At 42.2% G+C, this 17718-nt stretch overlaps 1 protein-coding gene and 1 long non-coding RNA gene across 3 annotated transcripts; one reads left to right on the plus strand and one right to left on the minus strand.

The window, feature by feature from the left end:
• Nucleotides 1–1920: 1920 nt before the first annotated feature.
• LOC141767613 (uncharacterized) lies at nt 1921–4494 on the plus strand. Its single transcript, XR_012593897.1, has 3 exons — nt 1921–2025; nt 2842–2924; nt 3078–4494. It is a non-coding gene; the product is annotated as an uncharacterized LOC141767613 (long non-coding RNA).
• An 82-nt stretch (nt 4495–4576) lies between these two features.
• On the minus strand, nt 4577–16419 carry LOC141767612 (uncharacterized). 2 transcript variants are annotated; one of them, XM_074635093.1, is made up of 15 exons: nt 16059–16418; nt 14624–14803; nt 13842–13916; nt 12957–13075; nt 12333–12507; nt 12055–12180; nt 9702–9745; nt 9516–9591; nt 9171–9382; nt 8284–8464; nt 7934–8017; nt 7719–7864; nt 7326–7567; nt 7138–7247; nt 4577–5344 (listed from the first exon to the last, which is right to left on the minus strand). In XM_074635093.1, exons 1-15 carry the CDS (start codon nt 16188–16190, stop codon nt 5150–5152), a joined length of 2097 nt encoding a protein of 698 aa, XP_074491194.1. In that variant the 5' UTR covers nt 16191–16418; the 3' UTR covers nt 4577–5149. The 2 variants fall into 2 exon arrangements, with proteins under 2 accessions (XP_074491194.1, XP_074491195.1); XM_074635094.1 differs by lacking the exon at nt 13842–13916 and having other exon boundaries at nt 16059–16419.
• Nucleotides 16420–17718: the final 1299 nt, after the last annotated feature.

A 17718-nucleotide genomic window follows, 5' to 3' on the forward strand; every position in this document is an offset into this window, starting at 1 on the left:
CAACAATAGCTCCAACAACTGCGGTTCCAACAACTGCTGCCCCGACAACTGCGGCCCCAACAACTGCAGCTCCCACAACTGCTGCTCCAACAACTGCAGCCCTGACAAGTGCAACTCCCACAACTGCAGCCCCAACAACTATAGCCGCAACAACTGCAGCTCCCACAACTGCGGCCCCCACAACTGCAGCCCCAACAACTATAGCCGCAACAACTGCAGCTCCCACAACTGCAGCCTCAACACCTGCGGGCCTCACAACTGCGGTCCCCACAACTGCAGCCCCGACAAGTGCAACTCCCACAACTGCGGCCCCAACAACTGCATCCACGACAACTGCAGCACCTACAACTGCGGCTCCCACAACAATAGCCCCAACAACTGCTGCTCCAACAACTGAAGCCCCGACAAGTGCAACTCCCACAACTGCGGCCCCAACAACTGCATCCACGACAACTGCAGCCCCTACAACTGCGGCTTCCACAACAATAGTCCCAACAACTGCGGTTCCCACAACTGCAGCCCCAACAACTGCAGCTCCCACAACTCTCACAACTGTGGATCCAACAACTACAGTCCCGACAACTGCAGCCCCAACAACTTCAGTTACCACAACAATAGCCCCGACAACTGCAGCCTCAACACCTGCGGCCCCGACAACTGCGGTCACCACAACTGCAGCCACAACAACTGCAGTCCCCACAACAATAGCCCCAACAACTGCAGCTCCAACAACTGGAGCTCCCACAACTGCGGCTCCCACAACAATTGCCCCAACAACTGCAGGTCCCACAACTGCGGCTCAAACAACTGCGGCCCAGACAACTGCTGCTCCTACAACAATTGCCCCAACAACTGCAGCCCCAACAACTGCTGCTCCTACAACAATTGCCCCAACAACAATTGCCCCAACAACTGCAGCTCCCACAACTGCGGCCCCAACAAATGCAGCCCAAACAACTGCGGCAACCCCAACAACTGCAGCTCCCACAACTGCTGCTCCAACAACTGAAGCCCCGACAAGTGCAACTCCCACAACAATAGTCCCAACAACTGCTGTCCCCACAACTGCAGCCCCAACCACTGCAGCTCCCACAACTCTCATAACTGTGGCTCCAACAACTACAGAACCCACAACTGCAGCCCCAACAACTGCTGCTCCAACAACTGCAGCCCCGACAAATGCAACTCCCACAACTGCGGCCCCAACAACTGTATCCACGACAACTGCAGCCCCTACAACTGCGGCTTCCACAACAATAGTCCCAACAACTGCGGTCCCCACAACTGCAGCCCCAACAACTGCAGCTCCCACAACTCTCACAACTGTGGCTCCAACAACTACAGTCCCGACAACTGCAGCCCCAACAACTTCAGTTACCACAACAATAGCCCCGACAACTGCAGCCTCAACACCTGCGGCCCCGACAACTGCAGTCGCCACAACTGCAGCCACAACAACTGCAGCCACAACAACTGCAGCCCCCACAACAATAGTCCCAACAACAATAGCCCCAACAACTGCAGGTCCCACAACTGCGACTCAAACAACTGCGGCCCCGACAACTGCTGCTCCTACAACAATTGCCCCAATAACTGCAGCCCCAACAACTGCTGCTCCTACAACAATTGCCCCAACAACTACTGCAGCTCCCACAACTGCGGCCCCAACAACTTCATCCACAACAACTGCAGCCCCCACAACAATAGCCCCAACAACTGCAGCTCCAACAACTGGAGCTCCCACAACTGCGGCTCTCACAACAATTGCCCCAACAACTTCAGCTATAACAACTGCGGCCCCCACAACAACGACAGTCCCAACAACAATAGCCCCAACAACTTCAGCTATAACAACTGTGGCCCCCACAACAACGACTGTCCCAACAACAATAGCCGCAATAACTGCAGCTCCAACAACTGCAACGGCGGCCCCGCCAACTCAAGCCCCGACAACTTCGTCCACCACAATTCCCACAACTGCCACAACCCACATTATCTCAACTACAGGAGAAACAATAAACCAGGGTATGTGACTTTATGATTTTATCCTTGTCATTTTTCATTTTTCTTTCACAATGGCTATAATGCAGGAATTTTCTGGAGTAAGTTTTCATTAAATGTAATTGAAACCAATAAGTGAAGGGTTGAGCTCACCCTGACAAATGCATTTCATACAATGCAGTACATTTTTATCCCAAGTAGCTCTACCAGTTTGATGGGTCACAAATAATGTCAATTGACATGGACAATTTGTTTAGAACATTCTACAAAGCATTAAACTGATGTGCTGCCTAGACAGTTTATAACTATTGCTAATGTTCAACTATTTTCCCCAGTTGGGCTTTTACATGAAAACTGTAATTAAAATATAAAGCTTTCATTATCATAAAACCACAATACAATACAAATGTGGAAATACAATAAAACACACATCACACAACACACCAAGACATATACACTATGTACCTTGGTAATTTACGGTATAATAAGCTAAAATGGGTACAGCTCTGGTTTGCTTTTAGCACTTAACCTTTGTTGTAAAAGATTTCATATCTGGAATTTGATTTGATTTTAGTTGGGAATGCGTTCTAGAGTTTGCAGCCCTTCATGGGGAAAGTCTATTGTCCCAATTTAGATCTACGATGTGGCATTTTACAGTTGGCATTCACCATGCTCCGAGTTACTCTGTTACCGTCATCTTTGGATATGTCTAGAAAGAGGCCCATGGGTTAGACTGTTTACACATTTGAAATCTATTTTGTCAAACAAAAATGAACAAAGCTCTCAAAGCTGAATAGAAAAATGTATTTCCACATGTGATTTTTTTTTTAATGTCTACAGCCGTGGTATTACTGGTACTGCAAATGAGGATAACTTCCTCTGGGGAAGTCAGCAATGGAACCATTACTGAACATGTTAAACAGGTATGTAAAACAGAATGTGTAAAATTACTGTTTTGTGAAGGCTCCTAAAACAAATATTATCAATGATAATGCATATACACAAGATAAAGGGTGGGGTGAAGAGAATGAGATATATCTTTTGATGTTTAATCTCTGTGTTTTCTCTCCATTTAGTTTTTTAGAGAACAGCTCCTGAATGGAACCGCCCACACAGTCAGTGTGACAAACATTCAAAGGGTTAGAGTTGCCCCATAGAAGCTTAATGTGGACGTATAAAGACAGCAATTCAAGGTTGTGCTGATATTGTTCGAATACAATGTAAAGGGGCAAATCACCTCAACCATTTCATATCAGAAAAGAGTATGTCTTTTGAGTTTTCGACAGTTTAAGCACAACACATCAAATGTCATTGTACTCCACTGTGTTGCGGTGATCTACAATCAATATCTCAAAAATCACCAGAAGTACCTAGATTGCACTAATTTAGATTCAGTCCCATCTTCTGCCTTTATCAACATTTTTATCAAATTACATTAAAAAAAACTCTGTACTCGTCAACTTGAGGACCAATTTTCACTCTATAATCCCCAAACAATATTCCCAATGATGTGAATAGTGGAGATGTCCGTTGAATGTGCACAATACAATGGGAAGCTCAAACCAAGCAATCTGACCTGCCAAAGAGGTTTTTAAGAGGTGTCAATAATTCCCATGCTCTGTAACTAGAGGAGCAGCTGCCGTGCTGCCAAGTTTGGTAACCAGGAAACACTCCTCCCTTTCGTCATGAATGAGGAAACATTTCACACAAAACACTGGCAACAACAACCTTGGGGAGTGCCTCATAGCCCAAATAAGGGAAATGAGAGATCTGTCAAGTGTTGGTGACAAAATGCAAGACATGTTTACTGAATATGAATCTATTTTGTCTTTTGCCATCAAGAACTTATTTGTCAAGCTTATAGAATGTATCTTTCCAACCAGAATATGAAAGCACTGCTTGTTTGTTGCATGGGAACTCCTGCTATAAAACAACACCTTGAAATATTTTAGTACAGAGAAGGAAGTCAAAGACATTCTGTGCGCAGGTTAACTTTTAATAACATTTCCATTACATGACCCGAGGCACATATTAATGATTAAGTGTTTATTCATGTGTGGTTTTGCCCTCTGTTCAGGCTCTTGTACATTTAGTAAATTTGCCTCTCCTGGTATTGAGTTTACTAGGTGTGCAATATATATATAAATGTATAAAAAAAGTGACGTATTTAAGCAAGATAAACCATGTGTGACCCTGAACATAGGTCAGTATGTATCAGTAATTTCGTATTCTCTTGCTGCAATGCTACGCAGCAAACTGTTTTGTATTATTTTTTTTGTTTTGTACATTTTGTTTCCATTCACGTTCACTTAAGGCTATAAGACCATTATAGACTTACTGGTTTTGCTTTGGTGTAACAAGATTTATAACACATGACTGACAGTTATGTTATTTTATTTTGTGTTATGCCCTTTAAAATGATGAATAAAGAGACATATCTATTTTAAGTACCCATTCTTTGTGTTCTTTAATAAATCCTTGAAGAGAAACCTATTCAACCTTTGATTTTAAAGCAAATATAATTATACACATTCATTGTTGAGATCTGCCTTAAAACATTATATGAAAACACGAGTATAATAAGTGACAAATTTAATTAATTTCTATTCATTTTGTAAAACATTTCTTCAATATAACAATTTATAAATATCAGCAGAGACACAATGCAAGAAGTATACACACTAGTTATTTTGTAAGATGTCAAAAAGACGCACTCTGGTGAAATCTGTATCTACAATATATTGGAATAACTATTAAAAGATTAAAACAAAACACAGATGACAATCTTAACTTGAAAAATTCATCCATGTAGGGGTACATATTTCAAGTTCACTTTCCTTTATCTGCGTCAACAACTGAGTACGGTGTGTGAACACAATTCATGTCTGATCTACAATAGCCACAACTCTTAAACCATTCCCTCCTACTCTTCTAAAAGACATCGTTGTTCCCATGACACACAATAATGATAGTATGTGCACAGCTGCTATTATACACCTGACTCTGAATTAATAATGGCCTTTAAGGGTTAAACAATACAAACATTAGTCTAGGAGCACCTATACATTGTTCGTATTCTGCAGAAATCTTTGAGCCCCACAAAGTCAGCTTCAGCATGACCTCAATTATCCAGGAAGGTGTCCCCACTTCATAAACTTGTCACCACTTCAATGCAGCTGCCCTCTCCATCTCCTGTCTGGAAACATGTAAAGCCGAGTGCCTCATGCACGGCTCTGCTCTGCAGCGCCAACAGGTCTGCAGCCCCTGCTGCTCCTCTTGGCAGGAAGAGCTCCAGAGCGCAGGTGGAGGCGTGAGGCAGACGCACGCCTGACGTGCTCGCATCCTGGAAAATTAATTCAAGGCAAGGGGAAAATGAGACAAAGATTTATCTCTAATCTTCCTAATTGTGAACTTCAACAACAAAAGAACACTTAATGTTTGAATTTAAATAACACTGCATTAGCATCATTATAATAGCATTAAGAAATATTTTATATTCTTAATTAATCCGGTACTCCACCTTTTCATTTCAGTCACACATTAAATCCAACACAAAATCCGCCTTCTACCACCTCAAAAACATTTCTAGACCATCACTCTCTGTCTCCGTGGCAGAGAACCTAATCCACACCTTCATTACCTCCCGTCTGGACTACTATAATGGAGTCCTGTCCGGGGTACCCAGCAAAGCCCTGGACAGGCTCCAGTATGTTCAGAACTCAGCTGCCAGGGTTCTCACCCGCACTAGGCCTTGGCAGCACATCACCCCGACTCTCATCCACCTTCACTGGCTTCCAATCAAGTCCCGCATCAACTATAAACTCCTCCTTATTACATACAAATCCCTCCATGCCCTTGCCCCCGAGAACCTAACCGACCTTCTCCACCCCTATACTCCATCCCGGAAGCTACAATCCTCCGACACTGGTCTGCTCTCCACCCCCCTACACCAGGCTGCGAACTTTGGGCAACAGAGCCTTCAGCACCGCCCTCTGGAACTCTCTCCCTCCTGAAATCAGAAATGCATTATCCCTGGACACTTTCAAAAAACACCTCAAGGCCTATGACCTCGGCTAACTCTTTCTACCCATTACTCTTTTAATTACTTCGCTACAGTTCTTTCCTCCGTTTTATTATTAGTTTGATTTTGAGTGCCCTCTTTGTAAAGCATCCTTGGGTTTCTTAAAAAAGGTGCTATATAAGTCCAATTTATTATTATCATTACTTTGAAAACCATATATCTGTATGTATGTGGTTTGAAATCACCACTTTGAAATTCCAGTTTCAAGTTTCGCAATTTCAAAAACTATTTTGGGAGCCGGGGATCCCCAATTTTAAGATCCAGAAATTCCAGTAACTAATTCGAACATCTCTTACTTGGATCACTGACTAATAAAGCGCAACCTGATAGGACAGAGGTCGGACTCCTGTCCCATTCACTGCTGTTATCAGGCCATTAAATAGGCATTATCGGTCACTATAAGCACCATAGATGTGTAGTTAGCTATGTGAATAGATGATAAACCTACTATTGGGTGTAGTAGGCCCCTATTGACCCACATCTATGGTGCTTATCGACTGATAACGCCTATTCAATAGCCTGACAACAGTCTAATTTTCTTAGCCCGAAAAGAAACCCATACGATTTTGAAATTCCAAACCTGAAAGGTTTTCATTAAAATACTTCAATGCTATAAATACAGTGGTAATTAAATTGCATCATTAAATATTGAGTAATGATTAAATGTCACAATTAACTATTCCCTTGTTTACAAATCTACAAATATTTTTTTGCATCCATAAAAAGACACATTGCAGTTTGAAACAGTGTCCTGTAAATACTGGACCGGTGAGGACAACAGTGTGTATAGTTTATCACTTTGTAGCATATACTGTAGTAATTTAACAATAGCTGACTTGTGTGATAAGCCAAAATGTAGCAAGATGTCCCTTTAGATGGGTCAAACATCAAACAAGTGTTTTGTAATAAATTGCCAGTGTGTCTCACCCATAGGTGGAATAGTTGTGATGTCTCATCCTGTTAAAGCCGCACCTTATAGAATCCCATTAGCACTGGTTTTGAGATTTCTGTGTAACATGAAGTGGGCATCATTTTCAGGACATTTTCATACCAACCTGGGAGTAAAAACGCAGGGAGATCAGTCCGGGGAACCCAAGAGGAGGCAGATGATCAGCTCCAGTGATGAAGGCGAGGAGGTCTTCAAAGGAGAAATCTGCCTGACCATCTGATTGTGCACAAGGACAGCATTTTGTTAAAATCTCCTCATCCATGTTCCCATCCTCCATGCATCCTCCATTCTTACCGCTGACCAAGGTGAGGACCGTTTCCCAGTGTCCAGCTGTTGCCTCCTCAGCCTCCCTGAGCTGGCTGTCTGGATGGCTGTAGCAGACGGTGAAAAGACGTTTGAACTCCTCCAGGGTCAGAGGCTGCTGCTGTTCGATCGTCATCACTGGCACAAACTCCTCCCAGTGGGACTGTACCGTATCCCACAATCCACCACAGCTGTTCATCCCGTCTGTGAACTGGGAGATCATACTAGCCACCCTGAAGAACAGCAAAGGGACTGAGTGATCGTTTCATTGGCTTATCACTATCTGCTGAGGCCCTTCCCTTGCAATATAAAAAACAAAACAGTATATTTCATTTTCAGGGCAGCTGAACTTGCAGCACCCAGCAGTGTGTGTGTGTGTTCTACCTGTTGTAGATGTAATGTTTGACCAGGCGGCTATAGATGGATGGTATGTCATCAGAATGGGCTGAATAGACTGCAGGGATCCCACAGCTCGACACCCAGTCACACAGACTGGGAGAAAGCAGCTTCACATCAGAACAATTATGCAGCTACAAGAGAAGCAGAGGAGCATTATTTGTGAGTGTGTGTGTGTGTGTGTGCGTGCGTGTGTGTGTTACCTGTTGCAGTCGGATCTGTGCTTCAGCATCAACAATGTCTCTCCAGCTGAAGTCCTCCAAAGATGGATTCTGGCCACACATCAACTGTGACAATAAAATACAATACAATGACAGAGAATACCAATGTGCAAATACAAATCAACACAGCTGCTAGGCATAATGTACAATGGGTTTTATTCAAGGCTTGCGTACAACACACGCACAACAGAACAAGCATCAGCAAGCAGTGATCTAAAGTCACATTATGGCTGTGTATGGTCATGATTTCAAAAAAGATATTAAACTGGCATTAATAATTTGGCACTTGTAATTTAGGAAACTTTCCATCTACACAAGATAATGCACACAACCTGGTAGAGCGCAGGGTGTAGACAACGAGGTCCAGGCCCGCCCTGAGCCAGAGACCAGCCAATCAGAACGCCTGCTTCATAATATTTCCTGTCTTCAAGGGTTGCAAGATCATAGGTCAAGAACAGACGCCCCGGAAGACCCTCAAAAACAGAACTTTGCTGCAGCTCCAGCAAAGTCAATCTGTGTGAGAAGACATTAAAAGTAGAGTAGAGTACTATTATTATATAGATTGAACATGTAATTCCTCTCCAAAGCAACATATTAGTGTTGAAAAGACTAGTCGATTGATCAATAGAAAATTATTTGGCATTATTTTGTCATTTATCAGAAGCAAATGTGACTTGTTGCTCTTGCTTTATGTCATTGTAAATACTAATGAGCAATATTCTGGGCTTTGGACTGTTGGTCTAACAACACAAGCATCCAGGTCACCTAGTCATTTTACATACTAAATTATTATTCTAAAATAAAAATCAGATTAATTGATGAGGACATTTGTTTTGTTTAGCACTGCAGTTTTTGTGATGATCATTTTGCAAGTAATTTCTTCCTCGAATTATGTAAATGTCAGTCTGAAACATATTTATTCATATTGGATCTCAAGGCTAAAAACTAATCAAGCAAATAATAATATTAAAGGGGACCTATTATGCTTCTGTGCTTTTTCCCTTTCCTTCAGTGTGTCAGATATTCTTTTGTTCGTGCAAAGTTACAAAGCCGAAAGTCCACGCCTTTTCTTCAGTAATGTGGTGATGTCACCAAGTTACATATTTGCATAGCGGCTAGCTACAGGCTACAGGAGTGTAGAAAACCTGAGTGTTGAAAGCTCTGTTTACAGTTCACAGTCAATAGTCATAATAATAATAATAATAATAATAATAATAACCTGAAGAACTCTCTGAGAGGTCCGTCGTGGCCGTCAGTCTCTCCGCTGAAGGAGACGATGGGTGTTGTCCTGAAACAGAAGCCCGGCCTCCTCACCACCGTCAGAGTGCTGTGGAGCAGGTCTCTCCTCCTCACCTGGATGTGGGTTTCTAGGTCTCGAACCAGGTTCTCCTGTCTGAACAGTCTCAGGATGGAATCCAGGTCCAGTGTGAACTGCACACCACACAGACAGATTTAAAGGGAGACAGGAAATGCTATCCCCTCTGTCCTAGTTTCTTGTACTAATCAAATACTCTTAAGATTTGGTCATGGAGTTGTTGTATTTGTACTTTTACTTTGTACTGACCTCCTCTGTGGTGCTGGGAACAGGATTGTCTCCGTCCTCACAGCTCTCTTTAATGACCTCCAGACAAAACTCGTTCCTTACAAGAAACAATGCACAGACTGTATGTTCAGGTAATTCAATTATACGGTTCACCATTAATCATTTTTAAATGCCTCTTCCTCGCAGGAACAGCTACTGCTTTCTTACCTGTTCACAACAGGTGTCTCGCTTGCTGACTGCTCAGATTCTGCCTGTTGAGAGAACAGTATTTTAATTGTATGCACTGTGGAAAAAAATATATGTCAAATTAAGGAGTTTAATTTAATATACTACTGAAAACTATATGAACATGAAGGGACATGAGGTTAGAAGCTCGGGACACCACCCTTCCAGACAACCTCAACAGCTTCTACGCTAGATTTGACAGACTGAATGGAAACACCCCCTCAAAAGCCCCCCATAACCCTGAGGAGACTGCATTACAGGTGACACACACACAGGTTCTGAGGGCTCTGAAGCAAGTGAATCCACGCAAGGCAGCTGGATCTGATGGAGTGTCACCGAGAGTCCTGAGGGCCTGTGTTGAACAGTTGGAAGGGGTGTACACAGACATTTTCAACACCTCTATCACACAGAAAACAGTCCCTAGGTGTTTCAAGTCATATGTCATCATACCGGTCCCTTAGTGGCCATGAAGTGCCCGGAGAAGCTGGTTCTTCAATCAATTAATGCAGTGATCCCTGACTCACTGGACCCCCTACAGTTCGCTTACCGCTCAAACAGGTCAGTGGATGACGCAGTGGCACTGGCACTTCACTCCACACTCGAACAGTAACAGGACATTCGCACGCATACTTTTCTTGGATTACAGCTCCGCCTTTAATACGATCCGGCCGATGAAGCTGACTGTGAAGTTAGCAAACCTCGGGGTCCCAACAGTCACCTGCAACTGGATTTTGGACTTTCTGATTAACAGACCACAGGTGGTGAAGATGGGAGATAAGATCTCTGCTGAGCTCACAGTCAGCACGGGAAGCCCTCAGGGCTGCTGCCTCAGCCCAAAACTGTTTGCACTATACACCCATGGCAATGTTTCCACTAAGAAGAACAACATCGTTATTAAGTATGCAGACGACACAACCATCCTCGGCCTCATCCAAGCTGGGGACGAGTCCGCATACAGGGAACAGGTAAAACGTGGACTTCAGGAGGAGAGCCCCCCATCTGCAGCCTCTCATCATCCAGGACACAGAGGTGGAGCGGGCTGACTGTTTGAAGTTCCTCGGCCTTCACCTGACCGACAACCTGAGCTGGGCCAAAAACACTACTGAAACAGTGAAGAAAGCTCAGCGGCGGCTGCACTTCATTAGGCTGCTGAAGAAGGCTGGACTCAGACGTCAGCCCCTCACCCTGGCCTACCGAGGACTGGTGGAAAGCATCCTCGCCAGCAGCATCACGGTGTGGTTTGGGAACGCTACCCAGGCTGAGAGGAAATCTCTGCAGCGTGTCATAAAAACTGGACAAAGAATCATTGGCTCTAACCTCCCCTCCATGGACATGATATACACCCAGCGCTGCAGGAGGAGGGCACAGGGCATCCTGAGCGACAGACACCACCCAGCTCATTCTCTGTTCAGGTGGAGGGAATCAGGACACAACCTGAGGCACCACAGGCCAGAGAGCATCTCCACTCACAGAGCACCTCTGGTTTCACAACAGCTTCTTCCCAGCTACAATAAGACTGGTGGCAAAGGACATTAAAGAGGGACACAAATACCCCACACCTCACCTCCATACCATTAATGACACACACAGTACACCTGAACTAAATGGAGTGAAATGCTGTGCAATATGCTGCCTTCCTCTGTGTTATTCTCTGAAATATATTAATTATTTAAAAAAATATATTTTTATGAGAGCTACAAGTTCTTTTAATATGGTCATGGAGCATGTACTGTATATTTGTATTCTGGGGGTATCGTTCCTACGCAGAGGGTAGTTTAGCTTATTTATTGACCACACTGAGGGCTTTTTATGTTTTAATAATTTATTTATTTATTATGTTGAGTTGAATGTGTTACTTATTTTGTACTGTAATTACCTTGTGCCTTTTCTACTTTTTCTTTTCTTAAAGCTGACTCGGTGTAAACTGCTCACACTTCCAATGTACTTAGGTGCAAATGGCAAATAAAACTCTTGAATCTTGAACCAACACATCGTCACATCCATTATATTTATGCAATTTAGCACTAAATCCATATCTGCCAGAGCATTCACGTCACAAAAGACAGATGGCAATATATTGGAATTATGGGGAAGCTAATGCATTGCATGTAATGCAGATCCTGCGTAGTGCATACAAATAGAGCAGATCTGACTCTTTAAATTGGTTAATTTGTGATGAAGTTATAGTGGAAGATTTCAATGGGAATAAAAGCGGATATGAAAATGGGTCACATTTGTTAGAAATGTACTTTTAGTCATCACAATTTCTGAAAAGCCTCCACCACTAACAAGGCAACAATGAAATGAAGAGAAACACAGAGCAGCTGTGTTTTACCTCTGGGTAGTCCTGGTGGCTGAGGATGTACAAAGCACCGTGTCCAGAGGTCCTGAGTACCTGCTCTCCAGTCCAGCCCTCTGCAGGGGTGTCTGGGACAAACAGCACCCTGGAGCTCGGCATACACTGGAGACCACACATACCATCAGATAGAAATCTACTACAATGTGGAAGAATTGGAGGGAAACTTTCCACTTTTCCAGAGTCTTAATTCTTAGAAAGAAAGAGTGAACCGGTAAAATATAAAGTCAAAAGGGATAGAAATACACTACACACACCTGTATATATGTGAAGGAGAACCTTTGTCCTGCCTGTTTTACAAACCGCCCCCGGAAGAGCATCGCCAGACGACTCTCCATCTGATTGGCCGACCAATCATAATCAATGGTGATGCGAGCAGTCATTCCCATGGCCGCTAGAGCTGCTCGTTCTTTGCCTCGTGGAACATAGTATCTGGAAGAACAGAACGGAATATTTACTTCATTTATATATTTTCATCGGACAATAGAATATTTATATACACATCGGCAATTTAGGATCGTCACTAAAGACCATGGTCACAAATTAAATTGTGTAAATGCGTTGCCGTTTAAGAGAGCATAAATGTATTTAGCTAACTTTAATGGCAGTTTCCCAAAATTGATACTTTGGCTTAGTGGTGGCACAAGAGAAATATTCACAGGGTGTCAAAATTGGAGAGGGTTTATCCTCTCAATTTCATTCGAACCATTAGTGTTGATGGTGTTGTGGAACATTTGTACCAATTGTGGCACTAAAGAGGAAAGGTCAGTGGGGTCACAGCAAACATTCATCCACTCAGGAATATCTACAGAACATTTCAGGGAAACCTGGCCTTTAGTTTCAATAGAAGGATGATCTTACACTACAATAACACCTCCCACCTCTCCAGCTGTGCCAGGTAGTGTCCTCTGGATAGACAGACCACATCTTTGACCACCAGTCCTGTCCTCTGCTTAGTCAGTCTCTTCCACCTGAGACAACTGGCTTTGTTTGGAGACGACTGCAGCACACAACACATTATCACACAAAATGAAGCAAAACGGAGAAATGGGCATTAGTCGTATTGAGAAATCACATTGACTATGCACACAGTTTCTCATATTGCACAAGAATCTTAAAGGGTACCTATTGTGCTTTTGCGTGTTTCCCTTTTCTTTTTTTGTGCATGTAAAAGTTCTACAAAGTTACAAACCTAAAGTCCACGCCAAAGGGAGTTACTCTCACCCACAGAAACACTGAACTGACTGAGGTCCTGTTCAGACCTGGTAATAACATGCGTCCTGAGTGATCCGATCACAAGTGGACGGCTCTAAGTACAGGTTTGAACGCACTCAATACACATTGAGGTCGCATTGAGATCCGATCACTCAGACCACATTCAGAGGTGGTCTGAGCCACATATGGCCACATTCTTTTAGCAGTGTGTACGCGGATGTGTCCTGGGCCACATTAAGGACCGCAATAAAGCACGTAAGCAGACATGCAGACACTTCCAACACAGATAATAGATTAGTGTTGATTGATTGATTGACTGACTCAGTAAATAACATTTGTATGTGCTCAGGATTAGCACACGACAAACCTCTGGCCGATACACTCACCCTGATAAAATTCCACTTTAACCAATTATATTATGTGGTTACAGTGATAATCATTCAACCAGATAAAATCGTTTGCACACATCACCGTGCTGGAATGTTGAGTCACTGAAATGTATTGTGATGGGCTGATCAGGAAATGACAAAATAAAACCTGAGGTGACATACCGGGGTCATGATAGAAGGATCATATGATTTTATATCCACTAGCTCAGTCTCAGACACTCTGACGGGAGGAAACACCTGCATGGAGGAATGTAAAGCAAGAACATGAAATTTAAACCTGCAGTTGGCAGAATGTTTTTTGCATCATTTGGCAAAAAAATCCATAATAACTTCTCACCATATTGTAATTCAAGTGTTCTGAGAGAAAACTAGACTCCTGCACCTCCTCATGGCTCTGTTTTCAGGCTTTAAAAAAATCTACTGACGGGAGACTTTAGCCAATCACAGGTCATTTGAGAGAGAGAGAGAGAGAGTATTCCTATTGGCTGTTCATTCAACGAAGGCAGCTGTCAATCACTCACATAATCTGATCAAACGGACAAACTAGGCAGCGCTGATCAAATATGAATCAATATTTTGTTACTCTAATGCCTATTTCTCGCCTCAAATATTTTCAGAAACATCTTGTAGTGTACTGTTTAGTTGTAAAATTAGAAAGTTTGCTCCGGCTGGTGGGCGGTGCTTAGTATTTCCTCAACTTGATCTCAACATGGCTGCCGGGTCACAAACTTTCTCATTTTACAGATAAACAGTTCACTACAAGATGTTTCTGAAAACATTTGAGGCGAGAAATAGGCATTACAGTAACAGAATATTGATTCATATTTGATCACCAGGACACAGAGACACATGATTTTTTTTCAGATTACCTGTCTCATGCACTACTGTAGACGATGACAATTTATTTATGTATTTACTTACTCACATCCCTCTTATTCACTGACCTCCATTTCTATTTCAATTTCCTCCATGAACCCCAGGACACGGGGGCTGTTCTCGGCCTCGGCCTCTGCCTTGGCAGTAGGCCCTGTTTCGGGCTTGGCCCGCTGCCTGGGTGGGCCTTGAACCTGTGGCTCTGGTTCCTCCTCCTCACAGTCAGGGACCAGAGGATGCTCCAAGTGTCTCTGGGTTCAAGAAAAGGAAGAGGAAGATGTTTACTGTGCATGCACATACAAATAATGAGGCTCCATGAATGACATGGTATTTTAGATGCAACACAGTTTTTGATTATTGCAAACAACATAACGTTTCCATGAATGTGAACTATTTTGAATTGGAGAAGGCAGGACTACCTTTGCCTCTTGTTTCACTTATTGTCAAGCACTTTGTAATTTTGTACTAAAGCATGGTATATAAGTTGTTATAATGAGGAATCTTTATGGTTTAAAAAGAGACACTTCACCCAAATCACACACGCAAAAACACAAAAAACATTTTCCTACTTATCCTTAGAGCAGTAGTTCCCAGCCTTTTGGGCTTTTGTCCCCTTCAGACAAAGATCTGTCTACTTTTTTTTTTTATCTGTATAATGTTCAGCGGTACATTTTCCAGTAAGAAAATATTTAAAAATAAGCATCACTTGCTTTAACATAAATATGTCTTCTCATATTTGTCTTGCACCCCCAGGTTAGGATCCACCACTCGAATAGTATCTAGCTATTTGGTCTTATTCTTTTCTTAGCAGCTAAGACTTGTTGCCATCCCCAAAACAACTGAGCTGTATGGAGTTTTTTTATTTTTATTTTTGATCCTCAAAAGCATTGACAAATATATATATCCTATATGAAAAACTAGAAATGGCAAGTTGTCTTTTCATAAATAACAGCCATTCACAGACCTCATTGTAGACGGTTGCATGACAAACAAAATGTACTTCCATTGTGTTTGGGTGGTAACATGCAGAATTTTCTCAAAACTTGGACAAATAGTGAGAAAATATGTTTATTTGTAATTTGGGTGATTGATCCTTTATTGTGAATTATTCAGTACTTGGGTTAATCAAAAGATATTCTTGCTACAGTAACAGTTTAATCACTCTGATATCTCATGTGGACCAGTCACATGAACTTTAGAGGGATTCAGCAGTGTCTAATCTCACTCCATATAACCACAATTCCTAATACAGAGTCCTAATAGATCACATGACCCCAATTATACATTTAAAAACATAATGTATATTAAGTGACCTTTTTAGCCTACATACGGCAATTGGGTAGAAATGTTGTTTTACCTGCAGAACATGCTATTTGAACTTTCTATGGCTGTCACTATACGCAAAGACACCACATAGCAGTCTGAGGATCCCCACAGTTTTGTAGTAGTTTTTAATTTACTCTATTTCAACCTGTGTGCCCGGATGCAGTGTTGCAGAAGACACACCTGTTCAAAGCTCTGCTCTTCCTCCTTCGCTGGTGTTGATGTCACCACGCAGGCCTCCTCTGAAGAAAACAGCTTCATCTCAATGTTCTCTGTGATGGCCAGCAACGCCACCTTCCTCTCGCCCAGCTTCATCCTCTCTGATACAACTTTTGATCTTATCTTATTCTTACTTTTTAAACTCTTTCTTTACTTAAATTCTCTCTCTGTTTGTCTTAGATTCTTGTCCTTGCTTTAGTTTCCCTTTATTTCTTTTTATCTCCTTGATTTCTTGTCCCTTTTTTTTATTGTTTTCAAGCCTGGTACTGCTTTCTATTTCCTCTCTAGTTTCCCCCAAACACTTGAGCCTCCAAATATTCCTCAGGTGAAGGTGGCCTTCCAAATATCTGAACAGCTGAGCTCTAACTACCTCAAGCTGAGATCAATCAGATTCCGAAGCACTGATTGGCTCAGAGTTGTGCTCTCAGGATGCGATTGGTTATGTGGACTGTTCTCTCACTGGTTGAGGGGTTCGTGAAATAACTCTGATTTGGTTCTTTAGAGTTAAAACATGTTGCTTTTAAATTGTTGATTCCAGTTTCTACATAATTAATTCAGGTGTTTAAAAGAGTCTCACATGGCTCGTGAAGGTCAGGTAGAGTTCACAGAAGGTCAACTAACAAGATTGAAAAGACAAATACACAACTAATATTAATCAACCCCTCTTCACACAGTCTGTGTGGCCTGTTTCATCATTAATCTGCTGATTGAGACACTTGATTTATCACTTAACATTATCCCAATATCTGTTCCCAAAGTAATTGGGCTGTAGTGTCTTTGCCAGTCAAGTAAAGGAGGACATTTCTTGAACTTTGTATTCAAACGGCCCAAAACAAGAGACAGGCTTAATAATTGCTAAATGACTTCAGTTTGCAGACTTCAGCAGGAGCTGATACTACACCAGTGATGTACTATCTGATCATGTGTTCTTCTTGGTCAAACTGAAAAGTATTTGTTTAAAGTCACACCTCATTTCTCTGGTAAAACTGTGCACGGTGACTTCACAAAACCACACACAGAACAATCTGTAATCAATGCGTCAGTCAACTGAGGCAGCAGCAGCTTCATGCAGTCAAACCAGTTTCAACCAGATAGGACTTCTAAGACAGGAATTAACGCTTAAAAAGAATCAAGTTAAAGGAAGGAGGAAGTTGTGAGTAAGAATACTTTACCTACAAAACAATTTTGGTGGACTGCTGAATGCAATTTGGTGAAAGTCCAAAGTACTTGTTGATTACAGTAAGTGATAAACAAGGATCTTTTTCCTCCTTCCTGAAAGAAATCTCACATCACAACTTTTTTTACATAACAGTGGCAATATAAATTGAAACAGAAACATAAAGGCTGATTGGTATCTGTCAAGACATTTGCTGCATAATGTAACTGTTGATCCAATGAAATGTTTTCCTATTCAGTAGCTGTGAAATTATGACGCTCTCTAGCAAATCCCAAGGATATGCGAGTTGGAGAACAAAACATCTCTTAAGGTTTTTAAAAAAAAAATCAAATCAAAAAATGGCGTGGACAGAAATTTGGTTTATGAAGCTCTTAAGTGCTTTATAAAAACTTACTGACTTCCTCCACATGTCCTAATTGAGCTGAGCGTTTTGATGTGTTAATGGAG

The sequence above is a fragment of the Sebastes fasciatus genome, chromosome 5 (assembly GCF_043250625.1).
Source record: "Sebastes fasciatus isolate fSebFas1 chromosome 5, fSebFas1.pri, whole genome shotgun sequence".
NCBI classification, from domain to species: domain Eukaryota; kingdom Metazoa; phylum Chordata; class Actinopteri; order Perciformes; family Sebastidae; genus Sebastes; species Sebastes fasciatus.

What these genes read in the sequence shown, in the direction of transcription:
- LOC141767612 (XM_074635093.1), bottom strand. Translation starts at nt 16,190, where the DNA reads ATGAAGCTGGGCGAGAGGAAGGTGGCGTTGCTGGCCATCACAGAGAAC. An exon ending in CCTCTCAGAGAGTTCTTCAG is followed by an intron (nt 8,465 to 9,170) that starts GTTATTATTATT and finishes CTTCTCACACAG; the next exon opens with ATTGACTTTGCTGGAGCTGC. An exon ending in CCCTGCGTTTTTACTCCCAG is followed by an intron (nt 5,345 to 7,137) that starts GTTGGTATGAAA and finishes TTAATTTTCCAG; the next exon opens with GATGCGAGCACGTCAGGCGT.